The sequence below is a fragment of the Phoxinus phoxinus genome (assembly GCF_949152265.1).
Source record: "Phoxinus phoxinus genome assembly, chromosome: 12".
Taxonomy (NCBI): Eukaryota; Metazoa; Chordata; class Actinopteri; order Cypriniformes; family Leuciscidae; genus Phoxinus; species Phoxinus phoxinus.
The window spans coordinates 13,076,037-13,104,020 of record NC_136887.1 but is presented as its reverse complement, the minus strand read 5'-3'; the positions used below and the strand labels follow the sequence as shown (position 1 = coordinate 13,104,020).

The 27,984-nt window shown below is 39.9% G+C and overlaps 1 protein-coding gene across 9 annotated transcripts; it reads left to right on the top strand.

Annotated features, from left to right (window-relative positions):
- The first annotated feature begins 239 nt into the window (after window positions 1–239).
- Window positions 240–27,984, top strand: kdm3b (lysine (K)-specific demethylase 3B). 9 transcript variants are annotated; one of them, XM_079631543.1, is made up of 26 exons: window positions 240–664; window positions 2,004–2,177; window positions 2,795–2,908; window positions 2,993–3,098; window positions 4,873–4,997; window positions 5,138–5,206; window positions 6,167–6,340; window positions 6,485–6,892; window positions 7,719–8,946; window positions 10,744–10,951; window positions 11,025–11,239; window positions 12,303–12,455; window positions 12,571–12,675; window positions 12,774–12,901; window positions 13,005–13,260; window positions 14,635–14,882; window positions 14,967–15,242; window positions 15,325–15,496; window positions 15,688–15,778; window positions 15,893–16,023; window positions 16,111–16,230; window positions 17,367–17,390; window positions 23,965–24,104; window positions 24,278–24,454; window positions 26,858–26,992; window positions 27,083–27,983. In XM_079631543.1, exons 1-26 carry the CDS (start codon window positions 506–508, stop codon window positions 27,161–27,163), a joined length of 5,217 nt encoding a protein of 1,738 aa, XP_079487669.1. In that variant the 5' UTR covers window positions 240–505; the 3' UTR covers window positions 27,164–27,983. The 9 variants fall into 9 exon arrangements, with proteins under 9 accessions (XP_079487669.1, XP_079487668.1, XP_079487670.1 ...); XM_079631542.1 differs by having other exon boundaries at window positions 6,482–6,892; XM_079631544.1 differs by lacking the exon at window positions 17,367–17,390.

The following is a 27,984-nucleotide window of genomic DNA, read 5'->3' as shown; positions in this document are numbered from 1 at the left end:
AATTTCAGAAAAAAAAAGTTGGGGAAAGTGTCAATTCTTGTCAATAAGTTGTTTTAAAACACGAACGCTTCATCTCATTGCTGCGCGACTTCAAGTCCAAATAAGCGCAGCTGAATTCTCGCGAGAGTTTGGCGTGACCCTCCCATGGAGACCTCCGGAGATGCGCGTTCACTGTGTAGGGCGCGTACAGTGTCCAGCAGGGGGCGCTGCTCTATTTCTCGGATAGCCCGTGAAGCGCAGTCCCGCAGCAGTACGAGGGGTGCGTTTGATCACTGCACAGCTAAATGGCGGATGAGGACAAGGGGCTGAAGCTCGAACAATAACACCTTACTTTCCCAGTAAAGCGCGTTATCAGTCGTCTCAGCTTGCCGATGCAAATCCCGCGCGCACAGGCTGCAGTCATTCATATGTGGCTTTAGTAATTGACGGGTTTGGTTGAGGCACGATAGATCGCGGATTTTAGCGAAGCTCCAGAGGAAGTCGCTCTCTTCATGGTGGTTGTGATATGGGGGACTCGCTCGGTTTGATCGGGAAGCGGCTGCTGCTGCTGCTCAATGACGGGAGCTCCGCGTCTGCCGCCGGCGTTGGGACGGATCCGGCGGCCTGGCTCCGCGGCACCGTGCGGGCGGTCAGTGTGATCGGGCTGGCGAGCCCGGGGGTGGAGGTGAGACCGACACAACAACAACAACAACACACCGTCAAAACATCAAACAAAACCTGCCCATGCGAGTCAACACTGGTGCATTCGACAGTTTAACAGCGTAACACAATGTGACCTGACTCTAGGTTGCATCTAATTCTGGATTAAGGGAGAGATATGCAGATAGACTTTAAGTGTGTGATGGAGTGCTAAGTAGCTAACGTTAGCCTCATATAAGGGCTGGCTTAAATCCTAGTGAACCGCCTGTGTTTTTGGGACTCATGGATGCTGTCTGGTTAGGCAGCTTACTAGGCCCATAGTGATTTAAAATACATTCAGCGCGATAAATGCATACGTCAAATCGATTAAACATACTCACTATGAATACAAAGGGAAGGGCCATTGTTTATGTCAGATATTGGCTTGCTAGTAATAAGGAGAATGAGCTTTTATAAATAGTTTATTTCTATTTAGAATAAATGGATAAATACTTATTTGAAGTATAAGCTATTTATATTCGCATTTCGCACAGGCAAACTTTCTTCAAAATACGATTTTTTAGATGTTTTTTTTGTCAGTCGTTGCTCTTGGATTAAATTGCATTAGATTCATTTTAATGGTCAAGTACAGAACCAATGAAATGCATGGTAGAGACGCATGCAGGCTTTTTATTTATTGTGCACTGGTTAGATTTAATCCTGTTCATTTTTACCCTCTGTTAGTGATCTGTTATTTACTGGAATCCAGAAGACTTGCTGATTTTTTAAGACTTTTTTTGTCCCTTGAAATGTCTACATGCTGTTTTAAAATAACACATTCTCTAGCTGATTTATAAAATGAAACTCGGTGAACATATTGCGATTAAAATGTCAAAATGTGGCATTTTTATATTTATAACATATGATACAGTTAAGCAACATTCACTGAATGATTCAGTGTTTTAAACTAATCGTTTGAGTCAACGGTTCAATGACCCCTTCATAAACAAATGCCTTATTCTTGATAAAAATGGCCATTTGAATGAGTGACTCAATGGCTCACTCATTAAGACGGTCATACGTTTTTGAGAGAAAACTACTTGGTGAGTCTTTTTCACTCACCATATTTTACTATTAGCCATTTTAATCATATTAACAATGCTGAAATATGATTTTAAAATGAGCATTTTTCTTGTTTGGTGCTGATGAAGGAGCACTGAGCCTTATGATGGGGTTGTTGTGGTACATAGGACAAAACAGTTTGGTCTGTAATTAACATAATATCCATTTCCAACAGATGGAAATTCAGTTGAGTCCTTGTTGAAACTTTGAAGTGTTCTTGTAGAGTGCAGCGTTTTACTTCTGTTCTTCCATCTTCATTGCAGGTGTTCGTGGAGTTTGAGAAGAGCCCCTGGCGGCAGCGCTCATGGGTGCAGGTGTACGGGGACGAGGTGCGTGCGGTTCTCGTGGAGAGTGCCATCGTCTGGGTCAACTGCAGCGACCCTTCCCTCTCCCTTCCCCCGGCTCTAGCAGCGGCTGCTGCTCAATGGCCAGCCTTGGTGAGTACAGATGCACGCTGGGATTCTGCTCTCTCCATCTTGGTAATCTTCCCATAATTGCCCAAAGTCGGCATGAAACTGAAGTTGCGCTAGTCTTTTCTTCCCCTATTGTGCCGTATATCCGAGTGGAACGGCTTCTCGGACAAGAGCGTATGAAGGAAGGGACTTGATTTTTTCCATGGGGAATTGATTGGATTGTTGTGGTTTGCTATTGGCCGATCTGATGTGAGTGACAGGTTCAGGTTGCCCCGCCCTCACTCCAGGATACACGTCATCAGAGAAGAGATGTCGCTGCAAGAGGGAGGGGAAGTTATTCTGATTAAAGATTATGAGGACAGATTAATTTAATTAAAACGCATAATAATGTGCATGGATAAATCACTTATAATAAATACTGCAATATTCCATGAAAAAAATATTTTTCATGTTGACCTTCATACAGGTCGAGAGCTGTCTCCATATTGTCAGTCATCATTTCTAATTTGATTAGAAGAAGCTTTTGGGAATTGTTTAGATTGTAACTCTTGTAAGAGTGAAGATATGGTTTGTATTCACTCGTTTGTGCATCCCATGCTGGTTCCCCGAACCCACTTGTTGTATTTTGTCTCAATCTTCAGATGTTCAAACCGCTGGTTGACCGCGTGGGTTTGGCATCCACGGTTCCTGTCGAGTTCTTCGGACCAAGAACTTTGTCGTTTCTCCCTCATGGGAATTCACTGCACACATTTGAGGTTGGTGACCATCATAAGGTCTGCATTCTGATCACTTTAAATGTACTAATGCAGAACTAATGTAGATTATCTCTCTTTCTTCAGACTGAAAAAGATTTCCGACACTCTCTGCTACAAGAGCATCCAGCGCTTCAAGCTGCCATCAGAAGTTGGCACAGCGACTCTGAGCTGCAGGAGATCCTGCGCAAAGGTCAGTTGCATTTACCTATAAATAAACTCTAACTCTATAAACGTGCTTGAGTAAAGTTACCTGTGCAAAGCCTAAAATGAAGTCAAGTCACGCAATATATAAAAGGTTAGCCTAGTTCACCCAAAAATGATCTTTCTGTCATTTAATCACCCTCATGTCTTTCCAAACCCATAAGACTTCCGTTCATCTTCGAAACGCACACAAGTGAAGATATTTGTAATGAAATCTCTGTCCCTCCTCAAGTCTATTCCCCCAAAACTCTGACACTTCAAAACATTCATAAAGAGATTGTAAAATAAATCCATATGCATCAAGCAATTTAGTCTAAAGTCTTCTGAAGAGACTTGACTGCTTTATATGATGAACAGATTTAATTGTGGCTTTTATTCACATAAAAACATTGATCAGCGAACATAAACAGAAGCTCAACCGTACTTGGTAATATATGGTCATCCATCAACCATGCTTGCGCTTCTGCTTACCAGAATTAAATGCTGTAAACATTGTTGAATATTGTGAATAAAAGCCTAAATTCAATCTGTTCATCCTATAAAGTGATTGTGTCTCTTTAAAAGACTTTGGACTAAACCGCTTGATGCATATGGATTTTTTTTATGATCTCTTTCTGAACGTTTTGAAGCGTCTGACTTTTGGGTGAATGGAATTTCAATGGAGGGACTAAAATCTCTTTTTTTAAATTGTTTTATTTATTTATAGAAATATCTCCATTTGTGTTTCAAAGAGGAACAAAACAACATGAGGGTCAGTAAATGATGACAGCATTTTTATTTTGGGGTGAACTATCACTTTAAGCTGATAATATAAGCTTTATTTATCTGACTGTCTGCCGGAAATTAAACTATGGATGTACAACAATTTTCTTAAATTGAATGGTACAAAGTCAGAGGTTATTTTAGTTGGTACCCCTGCAGCTGCCTGTAATGCTAGACATTTCAGTCTACACCTTGAAAATAATGTAGTATTCCCGTCATCTCAAGTTCGCAATCTTGGTGTAATTTTTGACTCTCATTTGACACTTGAAGCACATATCAAGAGCATTTCAAAATCTGCATTTTTCCATCTAAGGAATATTGCCAGGATTAGGCCTTTTCTTTCATTACCTGATGCAGAAAGGCTTGTCCATGCACTCGTTACCTCTAGGGTTGATTATTGTAATGCCCTTTATCTTGGCCTACCTGCAAAGTCTATTAAGCGGCTGCAACACATACAGAACTCAGCTGCACGTGTTCTTACACACACTCCTTCTCGTCAGCATATCTCTGGGGTGCTGAGGAACCTCCATTGGCTTCCGGTCCATGCCCGTATTGATTTTAAAACTCTTATTTTAACATATAAAGCTGTACATGGAATCGCACCATCATATATATGTGATTTTAATTATGCTATATATGCCCTCTCGACCTCTCCGCTCCGCCAACTCTTTCCTCCTTAAACAGCCTTCTTGCAGACTAAAACCGATGGGTGAAAGAGCCTTCTCTGTGGCAGCCCCTAGGTTGTGGAATGCACTTCCTTTAGCTGTTAGGAATGCCCCAACATTACGAAGTTTTAAGAAACAGTTAAAAACCCATATTTTTTAAGATGGTGTTTGTGTCTTAATTGGTGACACTGGATATTGTATTCTACCTGTTGTTGCATTCTTATTATATGTATATATTTTTTACTTTTGTACTGTACTTGTTGTAGCGCTTTGGGTATAAGAAAAGCGCAATATAAATAAAATGTATTATTATTATTTCTTTTCTGTCTTGTGCAGGATCTTACACTATTCAGGGTCGGAGAGTACAGGTGTACCAGCCGGAGTTCGGGGAGCCCTGGGCCCTGGGACTCGTATCTCAGCATGATCCTGTTTCACACATTATGGAGATTACCATGGACCAGGTACGTGTGCAAGTGCGCTGTCTGTTTAGAAACTAATGGTGTTACCATTGACTGATTCATGGCGTTCTGTAGATGCAGATGCAGATGGAAGCGGATTTTAGTGTGTGGCGTAATGTGTCAATCATGGTTTATCATTGCAGGGTGAGGAGACACAAGTGGTCGATCCTCGGGTTATTCATGTGATGCTTGCTGTGGAACAATCAGATGAGGTATGTTAGATTTCTGTCAATGCTAGTGTTGATCAGAGTGTAACTATTTCCAAAGAAATAGTTATATTTTATTATATATATTTTTTACTTGCACCAGAAAGAATTTATTAAATGTTAAATTCGATTTACGAAAAAAATATTTAAAAGATTAGCAATAATAGTTGGAAATTATACTTGTTTAGGAGTGTTTTTTTATTAATTTATGCATTTACAGGTGAAACTCGAAAATTTTTAATATCGTGCAATAGTTCATTTATTTCAGTAATTCAACTTAAAAGGTGAAACTAATATATTCTATAGACTCATTACATGCAAAGTGAGATATTTCAAGCCTTTATTTGTTATAATTTTGATGATTATCTCACGTTACATGTAATGAGTCTTTTCACCTTTTAAGTTGAATTCTGAATTATGAGTTTCAGCTGTACCTGATAAAATAATCATTTAAATTCTGAATATTGTATACACACTAATGTTCAAAAGTGTGGGCTCAGTCAGATCAAAATTGATCAAAAGTGACAGTAAAGCATTTATAATAAATAAATATATTTAAAAATTTACACAAAATATGAAGCAGCACAACTATTTTCAACATTATTAATTATAAAAAAAGTGCATAATCAGCATATTAGAATGATTTCTGAAGGATCATGTGACACCGAAGACTGAAGTAATGATGCTTGAAACACAGGAATAAATTTACTATTTTAAATATATAAAAAAATAAAGGTGAACATGAATTTCTTTCAAAAACATAAAAAAAAATCTTAATTTTTGAATAGATATATATATTTATATGCATATACTCACACATACATACACACACACACACACACACACACACATATATATATATATATATATATATATATATATATATATATATATATATGTATATATATATGAATTTCGTAATTGATCTTGTGCCTGGGTCATTCTACCATATCGTATCTCTTTTAGAGCCAAGATAGACGCAAGAAGGAGGGTGATGGTGGGAAAGGTGAGGGCAGTCGACGGCGCCGGACAGCATCTGAAGGAGATGAAGACGTTACTCTCAAACGTTTCAAAGGAGCCGGGGAGGGTGCCTCTGACAGCCAGAATGGGAATGGCTCCAACAAGGACGCTGAGGCTATGGTAACACGCGTAGAGATGCCGGTAGAAGTAGTAGTGGAGAGAAAAGACGGAGGGGGTGGCGTAGGTGGGAGGGTGTCGAGCACCTGTAGTCCAGTAGCTTTCCCAAACCAAGACTCCTCTAACAACACCACTTCCTCTCAGCAGGATCACTCCCACATAAGGAGCACAAGTTTTGTCAAGGAGAATGGCAGTTTTGTCCCAAACCAAGAACGGATATCTTCAGTGTCAGCGGTGCTTCCTGCGTCCACTCCAACACCACCTCCATTGAAGCCTGCCCCGTCGCCTTTTTCTAACACTTTTCCTTCTTTGGGGCAAATGCCCAGTTTGGTGCCCGGGGCCCCGGCCCCCAAGTCATCTCCCACACTCCCAACATCTGAGAGGGAGGAGGGAGGTGTCCTTTCAGGGTATCCTAAAACAGCTGCCCTCGTGTCTCCAGGTCCTGTGACCATTTCCTCACCTTCCCAAGGCAATGCTTCAAGTGTGGCTCTTTCTGTTCCTGGAGACGCAAACCAAAAGCCCAGTATGTGGGGATCAACCCCAGAAGCAAGCCAGGTAGGAAATTATGTTTGTTTTTTTCCTTTTGGAGCTATTAATTAATAAAAAAATACATTAAAAATTAAAGAAAGTCCCCAAAAATTTAATATTATGAATTCATATATGTAAGAAATACTTTTTATGGTGAAAAATATATTTAAAACATCTTCAGATTTATTTAAATAGAAATGTTCGAAACCATATGAAATCAACATGAATATGAAGACGTTTATTATTAGTGTTATTTATATATTATTTTATAGTATTTAGAAATATTTTTAATTAGCTTTTGTATTTTAATATTTTAATAAGTATATGATTTTGTCATTTTTATTAGTTTATCTATTTAACTATTTTATATAGTTTATTTTCTTTCAATTTGAGTCATTTTACAATTTTAGTTGCCAAGACATAATTTATAACTTAAGGTTTTTGTTTTTTGTTTTCATATTAAAGGGATAGTTTACCCAAAAAATTACAATTCTGTCATTAATTACTGACCAACATGTCGTTCTAAACCCATAAGACTTTCATTTTTCTTTGGAACACAAATTAAGATATTTTTCATGAAATGGAGGGGCAGAAACCTCTTTTCATTAAAAATAACTTAATTTGCGCTCTGAAGATGAACAAAAGTCTTGCGGGTTTGGAACGACACGAGGGTGAGTAAATGATGAAAGAATTTTGGGGTGAACTAACCCTTCAATTATTTTACTTTATTTTTATTTCAATTATTGAATTCTAGTTTTAGATGATATCAACGCTGTTTTTTAACAAGATTTGTCCTTTTCTTTCTGTGGACTTAGTCTTTGACCGTCACTTATTTGGCTTATTTATATTTCAGACCCCCAAGACCCTGGCTCTAGCTGCTGCAGTATTTGGTAAACAGTCAAGTGAGTTTGGAGATGTTCCCACACAGACGAATGGTTCTTCCCAGGAGGACAAGCCTTTCGGCTTTCCCTTTGGAGCTGCGAAGGAACCGCAGAGGCAGAACGCTGATTCCTCACAGAACCTGTTCTTTCAATGCATGTCTCAGAGCAAGAGTATCACACAAGGCCAGTCAAAGGCCTTCACGTCCTTGTCCGAGTGCCTGAAAAAAGAGCCGCCTAGCCTGTTCAAGCCTTCCGCTCCCTCCGAGGGTTTCAGAAAGGCGGTTGTGGCTTCTGCGTCCGCTGGACTGTTTGGTTCAGCACCTGCTAGTGGCCTGACACCACTGAAAGAGCAGCCAAAAGTGCCTGATATCAAGCCTGCAGGCAATGGGCTGATGAACAAGCCTTTCGGAGCGGTTGTGGAGGCACACGGAAAACTCCCGGCCACTTTCCCCTCAGCCATCGGTCAAGCTGCGAGCTCTGCGGAGGTGCTGAAACCCTCTTTGGGATTAGGAACCAGCGGGCTTGGAAGTGCCAGTGGTGGGATTAGAAATGTTAACAGCTCGAGCCCAGTCAGCGGTTTCGGTTTGCTTGCTGGCAACAAGGTTTCAGAAACTCACGAGAACCTGTTCCTACAGGCGTCGAAGGAGACGAATCCGTTTCTCGCTTACGGTGGAGCTGCTTCGCACAGCCCTTTCAGTTCCTTGTCAACTCCAAAGTCGTCCTCTGCCCTGTCCGCATCTGCTGTTTCACCTTCAGGCAGCACCAGTGTACTTAGTCAAGATCCTCCTGGTAATGAGGCCAAACCAAATCTGTTCACCATGGCAGAACCTCCTAAGGGAATCTTAACTCCCCAGTTCGCCGCTCCTGCTCTCATGACCACTCCGTCATTCACATCGGTAGCCCAGGATGGACAACAAACGTCCAAAGCAAGCAAAGAGGGTTCAGATGTCAGCACGGGAACCCGCCTCTCCACGGAAGGCCAAGGTGTCGCTATGCCCTTCGACCAAACCAAGTTTTCCTTGGAGGAACGCGCTCAGACCACCAAAAGGGATTCAGAGTCCAGTAGCAACAGTGACCTGTCTGATTTGAGCGAGGGGGAGGACAACTCGAGCCAGAAACCTGGGGTTCCTGCAGCCAATGAGGATAAGATTAAGGCCCTGCCTGCGCCTAAGAGCCGGCCGCGGAACAAACCCTTTAAAGGTAACATGCTTGACTACTACATGCTGTGTAATTCATAAATTAGTTCACCCTAAAATTAAAATTCTGCCATCATTGAGATCATTGAGGAAGATACAATAAAAGTCAAGGGGTCCAGTGTTGTTTTGGACCTTAATGACTTTCATTGTATGGACAAAAAATGTTTTTTCATTGCATTTTTTATGCAATCTGTAGTACTGGTCAATGTATATATTGGTCGATATTTGACATTTACTAATTATCGGCATTGGCCGATAAGTCAGTTTCAGTTTGGCTGATATATGTCAGAAGCAAGATGTTTATTTTGACATCTCTGAGAAGAACTGATATCAGTGTGTGAGCTCCTTTGCGTCTATTCTTTTGCATAGAGTGGTGCAGTGATGACATATTTTTGTAGGTTAACCCGTAATTTAGCATCACCCTTGTTCCCTCGGCTTTTCCATTGGCTTCTGTGTTATTGCAGAAAATAAGCTCTTTGACTAACAAAAGTTTATGATTCTTTCTTACACGATTAGTTCATGATATATTATAATGCCTAAAAACTATCGGCAGAAGTAAAAAGCTAAAAGTAGGCTATAAACAAACTACAACACCACCAACCGCATGACTTCAACATTGCTATCACTAAGCTTCCGACAAATCTTTATTAAAGAACATTTACCCTGAAAGATTGAGTTAGAATAGTTTGATTATAAGCACATTGAGGCTGTGAAAGCGGACTAGTGCGGAGATGAGTTTACCTGATCGGCTGATGATGTTTAATGTCACCATAAACTTCTAGTCCAATGGCACTCAGACAGTGCTCAGACTGGGGCACTCATTCTATGCAACTGTGTTAGAAGAAAACCGAGATGCATTATTTGTTGTTCAAATAAATATTCCTCTTAAAAAGAAAAAAGTATCAGGCTGCTGTATGCGAAGTGACCCACATTTGGTTTTGGACCTCTGAAAATGTGTACAATTTAATCATGGAGTCGTATTCAAATCTCCATATCTCTGGGATTGAGCCATATCGGGCCTTTAAAATGAAGATAATAAACGGCAAAATAAACGTTTGTTAAAAACTAAAATATAAAAGAATATTTACCGGTAGATATCTTTAATACTTATTGAGTTACAGGCATGCAAACTTGAGGCAAAAAACACAAGTGCTTTTCCTAAATTTGAACTGTCACTGTTGGCGCAAAATATAATGACTTATAATGACTATAATATATAAGTAAACAGATTTAACTAATAAACCTACCAATCTTCGTGTAAAAACAAAATAATAATGCTGCCAAGTGCCATCTTTCTAAAGTCATTTTTACCACCTGTAATTTGGCTCCAAATCTCATGTGAGAATTGTCATTTTGATCCCCCTCTACAAAATAGTGGATTACCCCGTCAATATACATCGATTACATTTAATATTTTGGCTTTCATCACTATTTATTTTTGTCTATCTTTCTTTGATTTAAAATTGAGCCTGAGAAGTTTCCGAAATGTTGTTGATTTGACATGGATTGACCCTTGAGCTTGTTTTCACCATAGACATTTAACCAAAAACCCATTGACTTCATTATGATAGAACCGAAGTGATATAAACTTGCCTGAGTTTTTGCCTACAAAAATGTCATCCCTGCAGAACCATTCATTAGTTTACTGTCTTTAACAGTTCTGTCCATCGGCCACTTTGCTTTCTAAGATATCAGCATCAACGCCATCAAAAAATCTGTTGCTAATCAGTAGTTCATATTGATAGATCAGTCAGCATTCACTGTCACCTGATTTTGAGTTCATGTGTGAACATCTATCTAGTGGGACAGTCCGTGTTGAAGGACCAGAGTAAGGTTCGGCGCTTGAAGCAGTCCGGAGAGTCCTTCCTGCAAGACGGCTCTTGCATTAACGTGGCTCCCCACCTGCACAAATGCCGCGAGTGCCGTCTGGAGCGCTACCGGAAATCCCGCGAACAGGACTCGGATGATGATGACCCAAACGTGGCCTGCCGATTCTTCCACTTTCGCAGGTGAATAAGATTCAGAAAACTAGCTTAACTCTTGCCTAAGGTACGACTCTGACATCTTGACTTGTTGTGACAGGCTGGCTTTCACTAAGAAGGGAATCCTTCGCGTGGAAGGTTTCCTGAGTCCGCAGCAGAGTGACAGCATGGCGATGGGGCTGTGGCTGCCCTCCCTCTCGGTACATGAAGGACTTGACCTGGACACGTCCAAATATATTTTAGCAAACGTGGGTGACCAGTTTTGCCAATTGGTCATGTCAGAGAAAGAGGCTATGATGATGGTAGAGCCCCATCGTAAGTAACTGTGGAAATGTTTCACACATTAAACTTCACACTGAATAACTTATAATCTGAATAAAGCATAAGAAAGTATCATATAAAACCAAATACTATTTGCACATATAGTAGTTCAGTAGTTCTTAAAGGGATAGTTCACCCAAAAATGAAAGTTCTGTCATCAATTACTCTCCCTCATGAGTTACAAACCTGAATGATATTTTGAAAAATGTTGGTTTCTCTCCCCATTGACTTCCATAGTATTTTTTTTTTCCTACTATGGAAGTCAATGGGGGACCAGCAACTGTTTGATTACCAACATTCTTCAAAATGTCTTCTTTCATGTTCAACCGAAGAAAGAAACTTATACACGTTTTGGCACAACATGAGGGTGAGTAAATGCTGACAACATTTGCATTATTGGGTGAACTATCCCTTTAACTTTGTTTTATGGACTTTTCAAATCAGATTAAAAACAAAACAAGTAATACATTTCAAGATTCCAGTTAGAGCTGAATTTTCTTAGTTTCACACCTTTTTTAAACCAATGAATGTTCATGAAATTTTAAGATTTTGAAAGAAAAATAAATGTACATGACTTCTAGGTGGACACGTGAATGAATTGCTTATCTGAGCAATCAAAAAAAAGATGTATCCTCCATCATTGTGATATTTCAGTCTTCATTCATGGAATATAAGCAGAACAAATTATTTATAAAAACATTTTTTTATTACACAATCTACTCAAGTTTTATGAATATGGCCCAATGTAAAGGGGTTTAGACACTTTTCCATGTGTTGTTTTATCAGCAATAAAAATATAATATACGGTAATAATAATTTTTGTTTATGCAGCACCTTTTAGGACCCTCACTTATTTTAGTGTGAACACTTTAGGACTTAGTTGAGACTATTACTAAAATAAAAGCTAGCAATGCAAAAAAAAAGAGGTTATTTTATGTTCACTAAAATATGAACAAAAGTAACTTAAAAAACCCCAACAAAAACGAAAAGCTAGTGACCATTTTAAAACTCTATTAAGGACTTGCATAAAATCTGATAATCCTCTTTGATTTTGCAGAAAAAGTGGCATGGAAGCGAGCTGTGAGGGGAGTGAGAGAAATGTGCGACGTGTGTGAAACGACACTGTTCAACATCCACTGGGTGTGTCGCAAATGCGGCTTCGGTGTTTGTCTTGACTGCTACCGGCTACGCAAGAACAGGCCACCTGAAGGTAGACGTGCAACGAGAATGACTAGCCAAACGCTCATTTTGTCTGATACAAGACCACTATCTTGTATCCAGTACATCCATTACAGCATGTCTGACTCCTCCTTCCACTCTTTCAGTAGACGACAGTCCTGATGAAGAGGTGTTCTCATGGCTGAAGTGTGCTAAAGGCCAGCCACACGAACCACAGAACCTCATGCCCACTCAAATTATACCTGGCACAGGTTAGTGCATTTATTCCTATTAAATATATGTCGATTTAAAATGAAGTGAAATCATGGTACATGGGCACATTTATACTTTCTCCTTGCACCCCTTTTAGCCTTGTACAGCATAGGTGACATGGTACACTCAGCCAGAGGTAAATGGGGGATCAAAGCGAACTGTCCCTGCATTAGTCGACATAACAAACCCTTGGTGCGGCCCAGTGCTCCAAATGGCCTTTCACAGGCAAGTTTTCTTTTTGATACCTGATGAAAAACAACAACATACGTTTCTGCAATATTTAGTCTCTTCTTGCTATATCTTATCTTTTATCTCTTAATTGGTGCAGTCGAGTACAGCTAACACTTCGGGGAATGGAGCCAGCGCCACAACCCGCCCCAATGGGGAATCTGCAGCAGGTGTAGTGGTCAAAACAGAACCTGTGGAAGAGGCGGGCAGTGCTGACACAACATCGAGCACGAGTGGGACAAACAGCAGCGCGTCTAGCCCTCCTGCTGCCCCGACACCAGCCGCGAAAGATAGCAAGGCCAGTTCCTCGGCCCTGCACTGGCTGGCTGACCTGGCCACGCAAAAGGAGCCTAAAGGTGAGACAATGTGGAGGTACTTTATAACAGTGGTTCTTAACTGCACTTTATTTTACAGTCCCATTCACCATGTACATACTATGTAGTTATTAATTACAGTAATTACAATAACTAGGTACTAACCCTGAACCTTCACCTAACTTTAACCCCTGTGTTTACCCCCAGTATTTTCTTAGGGAAGACAAGTACACATACTGTACAATAAAGTGCAACCCAACTGGTTTTTGCTTAATTTACTTAAACTTACATTTGACCCAAATTATCGTGGACCGTTATATTGATCATGTTTATACATAATTTTTCTTATATGTATGCAACGACATTATTATTATTATTACATTTTATTGTTTTAAAACTGTAATTATAATAATGAGCTATATTTGTATAGCATCTTTTGTACAAGAAATGCAGATCAAAGTGCTTCACAATAAAAACCATTACAAGTTCTTTACATAAAAACAAATAAAAATAAGTACCACAATTAATATAACATGAAATCCACTTTCTAATATGAAAGAGGAAATTCGTATTCATGTAATGCATAACAAAAGATGGAAAGGAAAACGTATTAATAATAAAAGAAAAACAAAATTCAAAGGTTGCAAAAATGAGGCGAAAAAGTGAGCTGGAATTTCAAAATACAAAAGGAATTTCAAGTAGTTTTAGTAAATTAATTTTACATTAATTTTAGTTAAAAGCTAAAGTAAGTTTTTAGCTTTCTTTTAAAAATATTTTGTGAGCTAGTTCCCTTATGCTATTGTTGTAGTCTAATAATTTTGTTACCATTGTGCAAAAAACAAATACAACTTTTAAATGTTGGTTCTGCACTGGTTATCAGACACTTCAACATATAATAAAAATTATCCACATTGGTAAATCATATGGGTTGATCTGTACAGCCTATTTTGTTTCAATTAACAGTAAAATACTAGCCTGACTAGCCTGACAAGCCAGACCCACATCAAGATGTTGGGTCTGGGAACACACCATTGGCAGGGCTCAATCCGAGGGGATTTAAGCCCGCTCACCGACTCTATACACGATGTGATTGGCCTGACTAGAGTTTGGTTTTTCCAGCTCGCAAGCCAACAGAGAGTTGCTAGACGACACTAGCTGCAAAAACTATATTCTATGATTATATTCTTATCTACATTTTATTTGGCTTTAGTACTGTTTATTTCTTTCTTCCTTGCTGTCCCTAACTCTTTAAGAATATATTTGTGACTAAATTTCCGCATTATAACATTTGATGGATTGGTTACATGCTTCATAAAATGGAATCTCTTGAATTTGCAGCTTCTTGGTGAATCTTTTTAAGGGCTCTGTGCAGATACCACGTGCTCAGGCTCTCCCTCTTGCTTTATCATTTTACAGAGTCTCTGCGTTCCATGATGGGTCGTGACCCTCGCGCTCCGTTTGGCCTGGACTCCTTCAGCACCCTTCCCAAACCCTCGGGGTCCAACCCCAAGCTCTTCAATAGTCTGCTGCTGGGTGCTGGCCCGTCCCAACCCAAAGCAGAGGGTACTAGTCTCCGAGATCTGCTGAACTATGGCCCTGGAAAGCTCCCGCAAGGTCCCGCAGAGGGAGGAGTCCCCTTCCCTTCAGTGTTCTCCACTGCTGGTGTAAGTATCAGCGCTTTAACGTGCATCGATCTTGCATTCATTTTGAGATTTTTATTAACATAGTTTTGTTTTTTCCCTCCTTAGCAGGCTGATAAAATGAAGGGAGGTCTTCCTAATTTCCTGGATCATATCATTGCATCAGTAGTAGAGACAAAGAAGGCAGAGGGTCGGCGCGTGTCGGGGTCGGCAGAAGTCGGCGAGTCTGGGACTGTTCCTCGCAGAGAGGGCATGATGGGCCTCAGCGTACTCGACCCCCACACCTCCCACTCCTGGCTGTGTGATGGCCGCTTACTCTGCCTACAGGACCCCAGCAACAGCAACAACTGGAAGATCTTCAGAGAGTGCTGGAAACAAGGACAGGTGAGCAGTGACGGTTTTATCTGTTTTATCAGTTGTGTTCTGCTGATGCTAATAACACTTTATTTTTGTTGTTTTTGTTTAGCCTGTGCTGGTCTCGGGCATACACAGGAGGCTGAAGGGTAACTTATGGAAGCCTGAGGCTTTCAGCCTGGAGTTTGGAGACCAGGATGTAGACCTGGTCAACTGTAGGAACTGCGCCATCATCTCTGATGTCAAAGTCCGAGACTTTTGGGATGGCTTCCAGGTTATTTCCAGTGAGTACAGACTTTAACATCTCTAGACTTTAAAACTCTGAGCTAGATTGGACTGTATGCTCAAACTTGGCTTGTTTTTTTTATTAACAACAGTTTAATTGAATAATTTTTAACATCCTTAACTATTTTATGGTCACCAGTTAACCATAAAACCACTTTAACCTGGAGGTCTATTATATTCTCTTTTCTAGAACGGTTGCAAGGTGGAGATGGCCAACCTATGGTACTAAAACTCAAAGACTGGCCTCCTGGAGAAGATTTCAGAGACATGATGCCCACTCGGTAGGTTTTCTGATGGCATTTGGCGTCTTGGTATCTTCATCTGTGCTATATATAACTAGGAGCAGCCAGTGTGTTTGGCAGTTTTTATGATTTGGCTTATTTATGTTCTTGCAGGTTTGATGATCTCATGGACAACCTTCCTCTGCCAGAGTACACAAAGAGAGACGGCCGTCTCAACCTGGCTTCTCGTCTTCCAAACTTCTTCGTTCGGCCAGATCTGGGCCCTAAAATGTACAATGCCTATGGTAAGGGATCTTCATTAAAAACACTCAAGTACTCAAGAGGATTATATTGGCTTTTTGTTAACCTTTCCTTCGCCGTGTCTCTCTCAGGTCTGATCTCCACAGAAGACAGGAAGGTTGGCACCACTAACCTGCATCTGGACGTATCCGATGCAGTCAACGTGATGGTGTATGTGGGCGTCCCAGAAGGAGAAAGTGAACAAGAAAAGGGTAAGCATTAGGCTTTTGTGTATGTGTGTCAAGGAGGTTTGCTAGATTTCAAAATATAATTTTTCTATTGATAAATCATGTTGTAATATTTTAGTTTGTATCTCCCAGATTTGTTGTCTGTTCCTGTACTGTGTAAGGATTGGTATTTTTTAGTAATTTTGTAGTCTATTATTCTTGCCAAAAAAAAAACCCCTTAGTAATCATTAGGTAAAAAAATTAAATCAAGCGTTTTGTTTATATTTTGTCTTATTTGCTAGTGTTATCACCAATAATGGTTTCAAACTTTCAGTGAAATACCAAAAATGTAAAATCCATAAGTTTTTTTTATTTCCCTGAAAACACGTCCTGTCCTATAAGGGTTAGTTTAACCAAAAATGAAAATTTGGTCATTTGTTAACCTCCCTCATGTTGTTCTGAACCCGTTTGACGGAATACGAAAGGAGAGGCAGAATTTGATGTCACTTTCATTGCGTCTTTTTCCTCATAAATTTAACGTTGAATTGGTCATTCTGTCTGACAAATTATTTTGTGTTCTGTGGAATAAGGAAAGGTTTGGAATGATTATAGTAATTTAATTTGAACTGTCCCTTTAGGCATAAGCTTAGAGAATCTACCCATAGATTAAATATTTAGATAGGAAAAATTTCAATAAAATATTACGAAATAGATACAGTGCCTTGCAAAAGTATTCAGACCCTAACTTTTGGATACAATATTTTAAATCGGTGAATAGTCCCAAGCCTCCCTCAAGAGGTACTTTCCTAGAGGCCACCATGGCAGACCTTAAGAGTAGAAGCTGTATTTAATTTGAAGTACAGTTAAAGGTTGTTAAAAATGTTGTAAGGTCCGAGGTGATGTCTATGTTTGCAAAAAGACGCACAGTATCGTTCATGAACAGTTCGACATATTGAATGTCTTTCCCTCATAGCTGCATTTTTGTTGGTGTCATTAAATATAGCATCTGCTCTCACCGAGGTCTCTCATGGTAAAATCTGTGCAGATTATGAGCAATTGTAGCACCTATAGCATCCAAACCACTCACAGGCCAGTGGGCCGGATGCAGACAAGGCCTTTAGGACGGCCTGTGCTCTTGGGGTCTTACTACTTTTGATTGTGGCACCATTTCTCATTTACAGAAGCAGACCTCGCTGGATTTAAAGGTCTGTGCATTTTTTTTTCATTTGTCTCAACTCAGGCATGCCCTTCCCACTTTTCTCGCTCTCTCTTGTTCTACACTCCCATTGCTTTAACCCATCTCTTACTACTCTTTACATTAAATTATGTATTATTGTTGATCGTTTATTATGAAACACCAATATATGGGTAATAAGTATGGACAATGCATCTTTCAGTGCACCATTTTGTACTCCATTCAGAATTTCCCAGCACACCAAAACATAGTGACCGTAGTGTTTTTTTGTTGTTGTTACATTTCACTGTGTTGACGCCCCTTCAGACCTTCTTGATTGAGTTAGCTTGATTTTTTTTTAAAGGGGTCATATAATAAAGAAAACACAATTTCCTTCTTTTCAAGTAGGAGTTTTATGTATAATGTATTGGAATAGTTGAGTCGAAGACTCTTCATGTCACTCTACAACAGGTGTTCACAGTACCGGTAATATGTAGTATAGACCAGTGTTTCCCAACCCTGTTCGTGGAGGCACACTAATGCTGCGTCCCAATTAGCCCCGTTGCGTCTTTAAAGGATCGCTCTGTCGCTTAGTCCCGTGCATCCTGTCACCGTTTAAACTGCCCTGTCAATCATTGTCAAAGTTAAAATCCTCCACATTTAATTTAATTTCTTACCGTATTTGAGAGAAATACAGCACTTTGATCTGCTAATCATGGGTCTTAATACATAAATGCATAATAATGCATTTAAAAGTTAAAGACCAAACGTATCTTCATAAACTTCACAATGTTGTTGCAGGTGAAATATAATTTGGATAAAATGTAATAAATCTTTTTTTTGTCAGGTTTGATTTTTAATAATTGAAACCTCTATCTTCACCTCTCTACTTAACCGCCAGTCTTGCACATCTGCCATGTTTGTAGTTTTTAACACTTTTTAAATTATTTGTAGTTCTTTTCGAATCCTCGTCCAATGCGCAATGGGTTGTGGGCAATATTAGCCATTAGATCCACAGATCTGCACTTCAGATTTTAACTTCTAACCAGAAAAAGTAGACCATCCTGGTTAAAGCACTGCACGGCCCTCAAATGTTGGCGCTAGCCTGGGACCCTAACCTGGCCCTTGTCCGACTGGAGCCCGTGACGACCAAGCGGCCAGTAGCCGACAGTGAGTTAACCACATGTTTGATCAATTTAGCCTCTCAAAACAACACTTGACTTGCTTACTATAAAATCCATGGATATAAAAAAGTAAAGCATATCACGATGTTATCACGATGAGCCAGTCTTGACTGCATGTTCTCGTGTTGTTTCCACCAGCGCAGGGCATCCCTGCACATGGGATGTTTCATTAATTCATTAAAAGGAACATATAGTTTCTTTTAATTAATTAATGCCTAAATATATAAAAATAAGCCTATAACGGGCTCGATGCTCGGCCTGCGTGTGAGCTAAAATGCAGGGCTCTAATCCAGATATATTTGAAATACTCATTTCAACATGCTACGATTTGGGACACACCAATTCTAATTTCGAATACTATTTAGGACAGATAGTAAGTGAATTGGGATGCAGTACAACAGTACACTTTTTCTAATCAAACACACCTGATTCAAACCATCAGCTCATCAGTAGAGACTTGTACAAATTTAAGGGAGACATACAAAATGTGCACTGTTGGTATGCCTCCAGGAACAGGCTTGGGAAACACTAGACATGGTTAAAGACCCAGACACACCAAATGACATCAATGAACATCAAAGAACTGTGACGTCACCTGCGTCTAGGCCAAAATGTTGCCAATCTCGCTTCCTGCAGATGAATTCTCTGAAAATCTCAGATGAGATGAGCACTCAGAGCACGGTTTGTGCCCTCTTGACTTTGTTGTTCACTTTGGCTTTTCTTGCGCACTGGTTCGCTGAGCTGACCAGCCAATCAGAGTGAACTCTCACCAATGACTCTGATTCAACATGCTCAATTGGCTGAAAAGCTGCGGGGTTCGGCTAGTGCCAACGGTGCAGAACACACTACAGAAACTAGACCGACTGACACTCACGATGGTCTGACATTGGTCGTCCGTCGGTTTTGTGCGTCACAGGCTTGTGCACTATATCCCAAGTCTTCTGAAGGTGTATGATCGCCCACTGGAGGGGTCTGTTCTGTTAACTGCTGCAGCTAGATCAAATGGATTGCCCTTGAGTCAGTTGTCTTCAAAGAACTGGTTAATCTGGTTCGTAAATGTTCAATATCAGACTGTTTTGTTGAAAATTGCAGCGGTCCACGGTGACTAATTTTATGACCCCTTTAATGTCTTATTCTTATCTGCTATTGGAAAAAAGCTTTTTTTTATTTCCATGCTTTTTAGTGGTGGTTGTTGATCCTGCCATTTTTTTCTTTTAAATGTTTGTTTTTGTTTTCAGGAATCTCCGTTTGCTTGCTTGATCAGTAGGGCTGTCAATAGATTCAAATATTTTTTTTCAATTAATCTCAACTATCTTGTAGTTAGAGTTATCACATTCAGTTGCTTTTTAAGATGAAAAAGTCAAAACTTTTTTGTTGTAAATAATAAGTCCCTAATACCTGACAGTTATCAATGAGGCGGCTTTCACACTGCGCGATTGTTCCCGGTCCTGCAATGTCCGGTTTCACACTCAACTTGATTCTATCGAACCTTGATGTGTTTACATGCACTGAATGTCTTCACAAACATGACAGAAAACAGGACGTGGGTCAATAAATAGTTTTTTATTAATTTGGTGCTATTATGCGCATCAGAGTGAAAGACATTTTAAAAGGGGTCATGACATGTTTTTTTTTATTTTATTATTATGTTCCCTTAGGTGCAATTATAGTATAACTATAGTTTTTTTTACAAAAAACTTTTAAAATGTAGTGATTTATGACCCTTTCCCACCCTGTTTCTCATCCTCTGATTCAAACAGTCTGTTTTGGGGGTGTTTCCCCTTTAAGAGTTCAGTGTTAACGCCCACTGTTATGATTGGCTAACGTCAGTGCCTATGCTTCAATTATTAACGCCCCCAGCCAGAACATTTGCGGATTCAGCGTATTTAAAAAGTAGTTTAAAGTTTTAAATACATTACTTACAGTTTGCGTCGTCGTTGTTGTTGAGCCCAGAATAGTCGGCACGGACTTATCTTTGAGCAACAGTTTTCTGGCAAAGCCAGCATCATTTTGGGATTTGTTCTCAAAACAGTCATCCTTCAAATGTATAGAACCAAAGCTTAAATTAACACTGCCGTGACTGAGACGTCCGCAAAAAAATAAAGTGCATCCATTTTCCCCTGACGACTGGATCTTTCGCAGCGTATTCAAAGATGTTGTTTGTCCACAGCCAGGAACAGCACATCTGCGTGGCATCGTAATTTCCCTGTACACAGACCCACTCGCTGTCCGTCGACTGAACACTTGTGAGGTGCGCGGGCGCGACAATGATACGAAATGAGCGTAGTTGTCTTGCGCTTAAAGCGTAGTTGCCTTGCGCTGGAGGCGGTCATATGCAAACGCTGGTACGTCACTTCGTACCGTGACGTCACTTCTTACCATGGATCCAGAACGAGCTGTATTTAGAGCTTGATTAAATAAATGATTCGTTTATAATGGGGAGGACGTCTTAAGCTATGAAACTTGCAGGACGTTTTAATGGTACAAAGACCTCTTATATACCAAAAGATCAAGGCAAATTTGGTTTCTCATGTCATGACCCCTTTAAGGAGACCGTGGATTGCGAGCCATTCATTTGTCGCTCAGATTGCACTCACTTCGCACAATGACTCTGCACTCTCACTCCTGCTTGTAATCACGATAAATCATCACCACTGTCATCCCTCACCTGTGTTTTGTTGAACTAAAATGGATGTGTGCAGGTTACTTTAATTCCTGAACAAGTGCGCACCCGAGTCCGAGTTGCTTTCACGCGAATCGCACCACAGTTCGAGTACAACTAAACTCAGACCACCGCCTTCAGGTAGCCTCGGGTTCGGTACCCCGGGTCCGCACCACAGCTTCCACATTACCAATTTTTCATGCAAACCGTGCTCCGTTTTCAACTACACTGCCAGTGTGAAAGCACCCTGAGTCGCATCTGTGTTGGTGACTGCGACAGTCTTAAACCGCAAGAAAAGAGTAGGGATGTCCCGATCAAGTTTTTTGGGCCCCCTGATCAGATTCGAGTCATTGGATTTTGAATATCTGCTGATATGAAGTCCTGATCCGATAATTGTATATTCTTAGTGCACAAACACTTCAAGTACATTAAAGTCATTAAAATCAATCCAATGTAGATAGGGATGTAATTCCACTTCGGAGTAATTCCAATAAAACAATTACTAACTACAGTAATTATATTTATAGGCCTCTGTGTGTGTGTCTCTTTCTAGTTTTGGTGATGTCTTTGTTGGGCAGGGAGAGAGACATATAAAGTGATGGTGTTAACAGCATAACAAAGAAGTGTTAAACATTTTGAATTAATCGTGTGTGTTAACATTCATTTTGACAGCTCTATTGTTAGGTAATTGTAATCACTCAAACTTTAAAATATGAAATATCTACTTGCCCGACTAATGCTTAGAGACCCTGTGCAGTATGGCATTAAATGATGGACAAAATGGCGCAAGCGCATGAAAAGTGCACTGTGTGAGCACAGTGACGAAGCTTGCACGTAAAATGAAAACCTGCAGAAATCGCAAAACCCAAACTTGAGCACAAAAAAAAGATTGCGCACAAATCAACACCGTGTGAGGAGAAATTACAAAAGCGTGACTCCTGGCAGGTCTCGCACACGCAGAACTTGACCACAAGTGCGAGTTGTGTTCTGTACACACGCATAAAGACCTGAACACACATGCAAGATGAAAACTTTACGCACACCAGTGTTTTGACATGATGCGGGGTCAAAAGCTGCTGGCCTTCTCTGGCTGCTTGTATTATGTTAACAATGTCCTTCTGTTGTGATTGGCTGTTGTTGGCCCTCTCTGAAAAAAGACACTCAAACCAGGCTTAGTTGGGAATGAGATGGCAGACAGACAGTAAAGTTTTCTTTCTAAGTTCATAGCTGTAAGATTGGAGCAGTGGCACACTACGGAAGCCCTAAGAGGCCATGCATTATTATTATTTCTTGTTTTCTCATGATCTCGACTTCACTTTCATGATATACACATAAAAAGCATTTTGCTCGCTTTGCAATTTTAACTTAAGTTGGTTTTATATTGGACATTCATTAAACATTCAATATTTTCTTCAACATGAAACAATGTGTAAACGCAAAATAGTTACGTTTCATTCAGATCATGAAATATATAAATATATTGGGCCCAAGCACCAATGGCCCAAAACCAAGTAAACTCTATAATTTAGAATATTAAATTATTTATTTATTACAATCTACTGTACTGGAGTGCAGAAATACTACACAGAACAAACGGTCATATTTAAGACGGCATGTTAGAAAAAAACAAATGGAAATTTTTGTGATGCTTGTGCTTCTTAATGAAAATGTGCTGTGTGTATGTTTAATTAATACCACAGCAGTATATTAACTCTCTTTACAGAAATCTTGAAATAGGCTATTTACTTTCTACAAAAGGCAAATCAATTGTTTCTTAATTTTAAATTGACAGCAATATTTTTGTCATGTCTGGCAATTAGAAACATTTTTTATTGGGATCTATAAAAAGTTCAAGTCCCCATGTAGTCAATAATTTTATTCCTTAACTCATCTTTAATCACCAAAATGACATTTAAATGTGTTTTCCTTGAAAGAAAATCTTCATGCCTCATTTAGTATACGCGATTCTATGTCTCAGTCTTTGGTTCACTGCAGTTTAAGGAGAAAATACTCAGCAATGGTGTCGACTTATGAATTTGCACATGGTTTGTCTTAAAGCATATTAAAAACACCACATAGACATGATATAAACAACATTAAAAGCTTGCTTTTCACCACAGGGGGACTTTAAACATTTAACGTTATATAAGCCTTTCCATTTCTACGATAGTTCATTTGTATAACTGTGGTGTACTGACAGTATTGTTTTATACAATTAGATTAATGCATTTCTATTCAAAGAGATGGAAGCTGATGGAAAAACATTAGGCTTAAAAGATTCCTTTTCCTGTGGTACATTAATACCACAACTTTCATCTTTCATTTGAATTAGCTGACTGTTTATAATTTGCTGTTCGCCTCCCCGAGCATCATACATCAGCATGTTTGGCTTTATGGAAACCCGCTGCTCCAATGCACAAAGAATCTTACAGCTAATAAGACATGTGAACTCGGAAAGAAAACGCATCCCTTTAACAAAATACAAGCCGCACATTTGAGGAAACTCGAGTTAGGGATTTGTGATTTCTGCAGGTTTACATTTTGCGTGTGAGATTTGTCACTGTGCTCACGGATCTGCATTTATGGACATGCGCTGTTTTGTCCATCATTTAAAGCCGTAGTGTAGTAGACACAAAGGAGGCTCTTACAATCAATATGAATAGTTCAGCTGTAGTTCGCGGTCTTATTGAAAAGATAAAGACTTTTACACAAGTTTATGATTGGGTGTTTGTTTACTCACCAAGCTGTTATTACTGCAGAGGTGATGCTGACCATTGAAGAGGGTGATGTGGATGACATGACTAAGAAAAGAGTCTACGAGATCAAGGAGAAACCTGGAGCTCTCTGGCACATCTACGCCGCCAAAGACGCCGAAAAGATCCGCGAGCTCCTGCGAAAGGTAAAAGAGTGATGTTGCTCGTTTGATGTTATTGCTTTTAAAGGATTAGTTTACCCAAAAAAAGAAGACCCTCATGTGGTTCCAAACCCAAATGCCTTTGGGCAATGTTCTCTACTTTCTATGTTTTTAATACGGTATGAATGACCGAAGTTAATTTCACCTTTTCATCGCAGGTTGGAGAAGAACAAGGACAAGAGAACCCACCAGACCACGATCCTATCCATGACCAGAGCTGGTACCTGGACCAGACGCTGCGCCACAGGCTGTTCGAGGAGTATGGAGTCCAGGGCTGGTCCATTGTGCAGTTTTTGGGAGATGCCGTGTTCATCCCAGCTGGAGCGCCACATCAGGTTAGTTACTGAGATCATGTCCACCGGAGTTCAATTCAAAATCGTGCACTTGAAACTAGGGGTGTGCGATATTGACAAAATTATACCTCTGTAGTTTCAGGGATTTTGTCGATAGCGATAATTAGACAATTTGCTGAGTGTGTTTTTGTGCTGGTACGTTTAACTGACTCCTGAAGTTTTTCATATTCTTTATATTGGTCAGTTCACAGCAGTAACAGAAATAAATGTTTTCATTGAGGGCTTATTGGTCACCATTTTTTTCTAATCTTTATGCATAATTAGAATAATAAGAAACGTACCACTTCCATGTTGTTACTGTCACGTGACCTACCAGCGTCAATTACGTCGTTTCACTGTCAATGTCCATCGAAAGCGCACTTCAGAATCTCCCTGGAACTAGTCGGTCATCCAGGTTCTTTTTGCCTAGCCTGGCTCCGCCCTACTACGTACTTGCGCTCAATTTTCATTTTCCTTCAGTACTACGTCTGGGATTGTGGTATATTCTTGGGTTTTCTCCGATACATTTTTTACCGGTCCAACCAGCGAACAGAGGGAGTGGTTGAGAACGATGACGTTGAGGTCGTGTGCTAGTTTGAGTTGACATGTCACGAGACTCCACGAGACGACCAAAACGTTAGCTATTGGTTATGGCAGATCCAGATTGGCTCTGGGCAGATCCAATAGTTTTAAACTTCAACGGAGTACCCGCCTTCAAGGAAGTTAACACTTGTCAATGGAGAGTGGGCAGACTCTCTGTACAAATGAAATGTACGAGAGTCTGGTAGGACCAGGCTACTTTTTGCCTACTGTTTTTCAAATACTATGCATTCGGACAAAGTACTCTTGGCATACTGTTTTTCGCATACTATATAGCAGGGATGTATTTGATTTCAGATGCAGCGACAGTCTATATGAATGGATCATTAAATCATTGGTTTGTTCAAAAATGCTGATTCTTTCAGGAAAGAAACACCACTGTGTTGCACTGAGACGGTTGTGTTGTGATTGGTTTGGAACTATTTTTATTGGCAAAACAGAGCAAAAAGATTATATTTTATATTATATATGTATTATATAGATTATATATGTGACAACAACGATTTTCTAAAATGGTTCAATAAACAAGATCACATTTACCATCATGCTGACATTCAGCTCGTGATATTGCTGTACAATATCATATATAAATATAAGACACAAACTCATGGAATTGTGTGGTCATTCTTGCTGAATTCTACTAGGCGACTTGATAAATTGAAAGCGATATCTCTCAAGGCCTGTTTTTGTTTGTTTTTAACAAAGTGAATGAATTATGTCAGCTTCCACTAGGGTTGGGCGATAGACTATATCATCGTCCATCGCGATGGCTGACAGACATCACGATGTTGAGCCGGCAATTCGACCCCCCCCCCCCCCCCCCCCCATGTTTCCATGGTGACACGTCATGCACGTGATTCACCACTGCCAAAATAGAGCTTTTATTTCTAAATATGAACAAACTTGCTTACCATGTAATCAACTATCTTCTATTCCGATTCTCAAATACGAGTAAGTGAGTTTGTTTCGTCGTTTAAAAACCTTTATAAATGATCTTGATCTGTAACGTGAGATGTGTGCCGCCATGTTTGTTTGTTATGGATAAAACGTCAGCAAATATAATTGAATGGATTGTTATTGCTGCTTTCATAGACACCATTGTGTATTTTACAAACTATAAATGTGTCGTTTTGCTATAAATGATATACATTTAAATGCCTGAAACCTAAAATAAACATTATGTGGTTAAAAACACGGAATAGTTGTGATGTATGACAAGCGCTGACCGTGTCCGTCTTTGGCTCAGCGCCAGCTATAGCGCAAAAGCACAGTTTGAATCTGGCAGTCACGTCACTGTATATTTGCTCCTTAGTGGTCAGCTGCTGCAGAGTGTGCCAAAAAAGCATGCCAACCCCCCCATCCTTCCCGATGTCATCGTCCATCGCGATGTTTCACTGTAGACATCGTCCGATGCCAAATTGTTAGACGTCGCCCCAACCCTAGCTTCCACAAAACAACAATTCTAAATCGGATAGTTCTGGTCCTTGATTATGATTGGTTGAGCTGTGTTCGAAGCAGTTGTAAACAACTCTACAAACACAGACCCGTGACCGCATTACAACAGTATTACTGAGTCAATGCATCGGTGTTGCGTTTGTCAAACCTAGCCAGGTATGTGGAATAACCGAAAACGGTTACCTGTCCGCTTCGTGTCGTGCCTAAAAACTCCCCTCAGCTGTTCTAAATGCACTGTAAACCACTGCTTCACAGGGCTTATTGCTTTATCACAATATCATCGTAGACTATACATATGACGCACCCCTATTTGACACACAAATACTAATTTAATCATCCTTGTTTTGCCAGGTGCACAATCTGTACAGCTGTATCAAGGTCGCGGAGGACTTTGTTTCTCCTGAACACGTGAAGCACTGTTTTAGACTGACGCAAGAGTTCCGGCACCTTTCCAACACTCACACTAACCACGAGGACAAGCTACAGGTATTTCTATATGTCCTACACCTGATCTTCTGTGGAGCACAAAATCGATTTTTCAAAGTTGATTTAATGTCGTGTTTGTGTTGTTCACAGGTGAAGAACATCATCTACCATGCTGTGAAGGATGCCGTGGGAACACTAAAAGCCCATGAGCCCAAGATAGGCCGCTCTTAGTTGGAGAGACTCCGGGTTTTGGATGAGGCCAGTGCGCTCGCAAAACAAGCTGTTTATAATGGAACGTCTCTCAGCGTTTTTGGTAGGATGAAGAGGCTGCTTCATCAGTGTTACAAAAGCATTGTTTAGTTTTACAATCCTTTTCTCTGTATTTAAAAAGTCTGTTTTTTGCTCCGCGTTTAAAGTTTGTTGGACTGTTCAGAGAGCTGGTGATTATAAGCTGACACGAATCTTTTAAAAGGCCTTCAACAAGGTTTTTCTATGACTTCTGTGAAAAGTGAGCACTGGGTTTCCTTCTTAGAGAACATTTCATTCTGTGCTCTTCAATGAAGGAGAGCTTTTAGTTAAGATGGGGGTCAACAGAAATTCAAACGATTAAAAGATTCCCACCACCTTGTCCAGGAGAGGTGGAGATGAACATGGAAGGGAACTAGACCAAAGTTTTTTAGTTTTAAGTTTTTTTTTTTTTGTTATTGATGAAAACATGTCCTTTTGCTTTTTTTTGTAATATGCCATTTAGGTAATATTTCACTGACAACAGGAGTTAGACTGGCGTTGAGGAACAGTCATTCAAGAATCAACAATTCCAGTTCTGCAGAACTACTGCTCATTAATATGCACCAATATATATATTGATCTTAGCAGTGTGTATGATTATTATTATTTTTTTCACAATAAAGATTTACAAGAAAGGATCTGGCCCTGTTGTTTGGAAATGACACAATGGATTTCTTAGCTATCTATTTGTTAAATGCTTATTTTATTTTATAAAACATTTTGTGGTTCATGGCACTGCAATAAACTAAAGCTTTTGAAATATT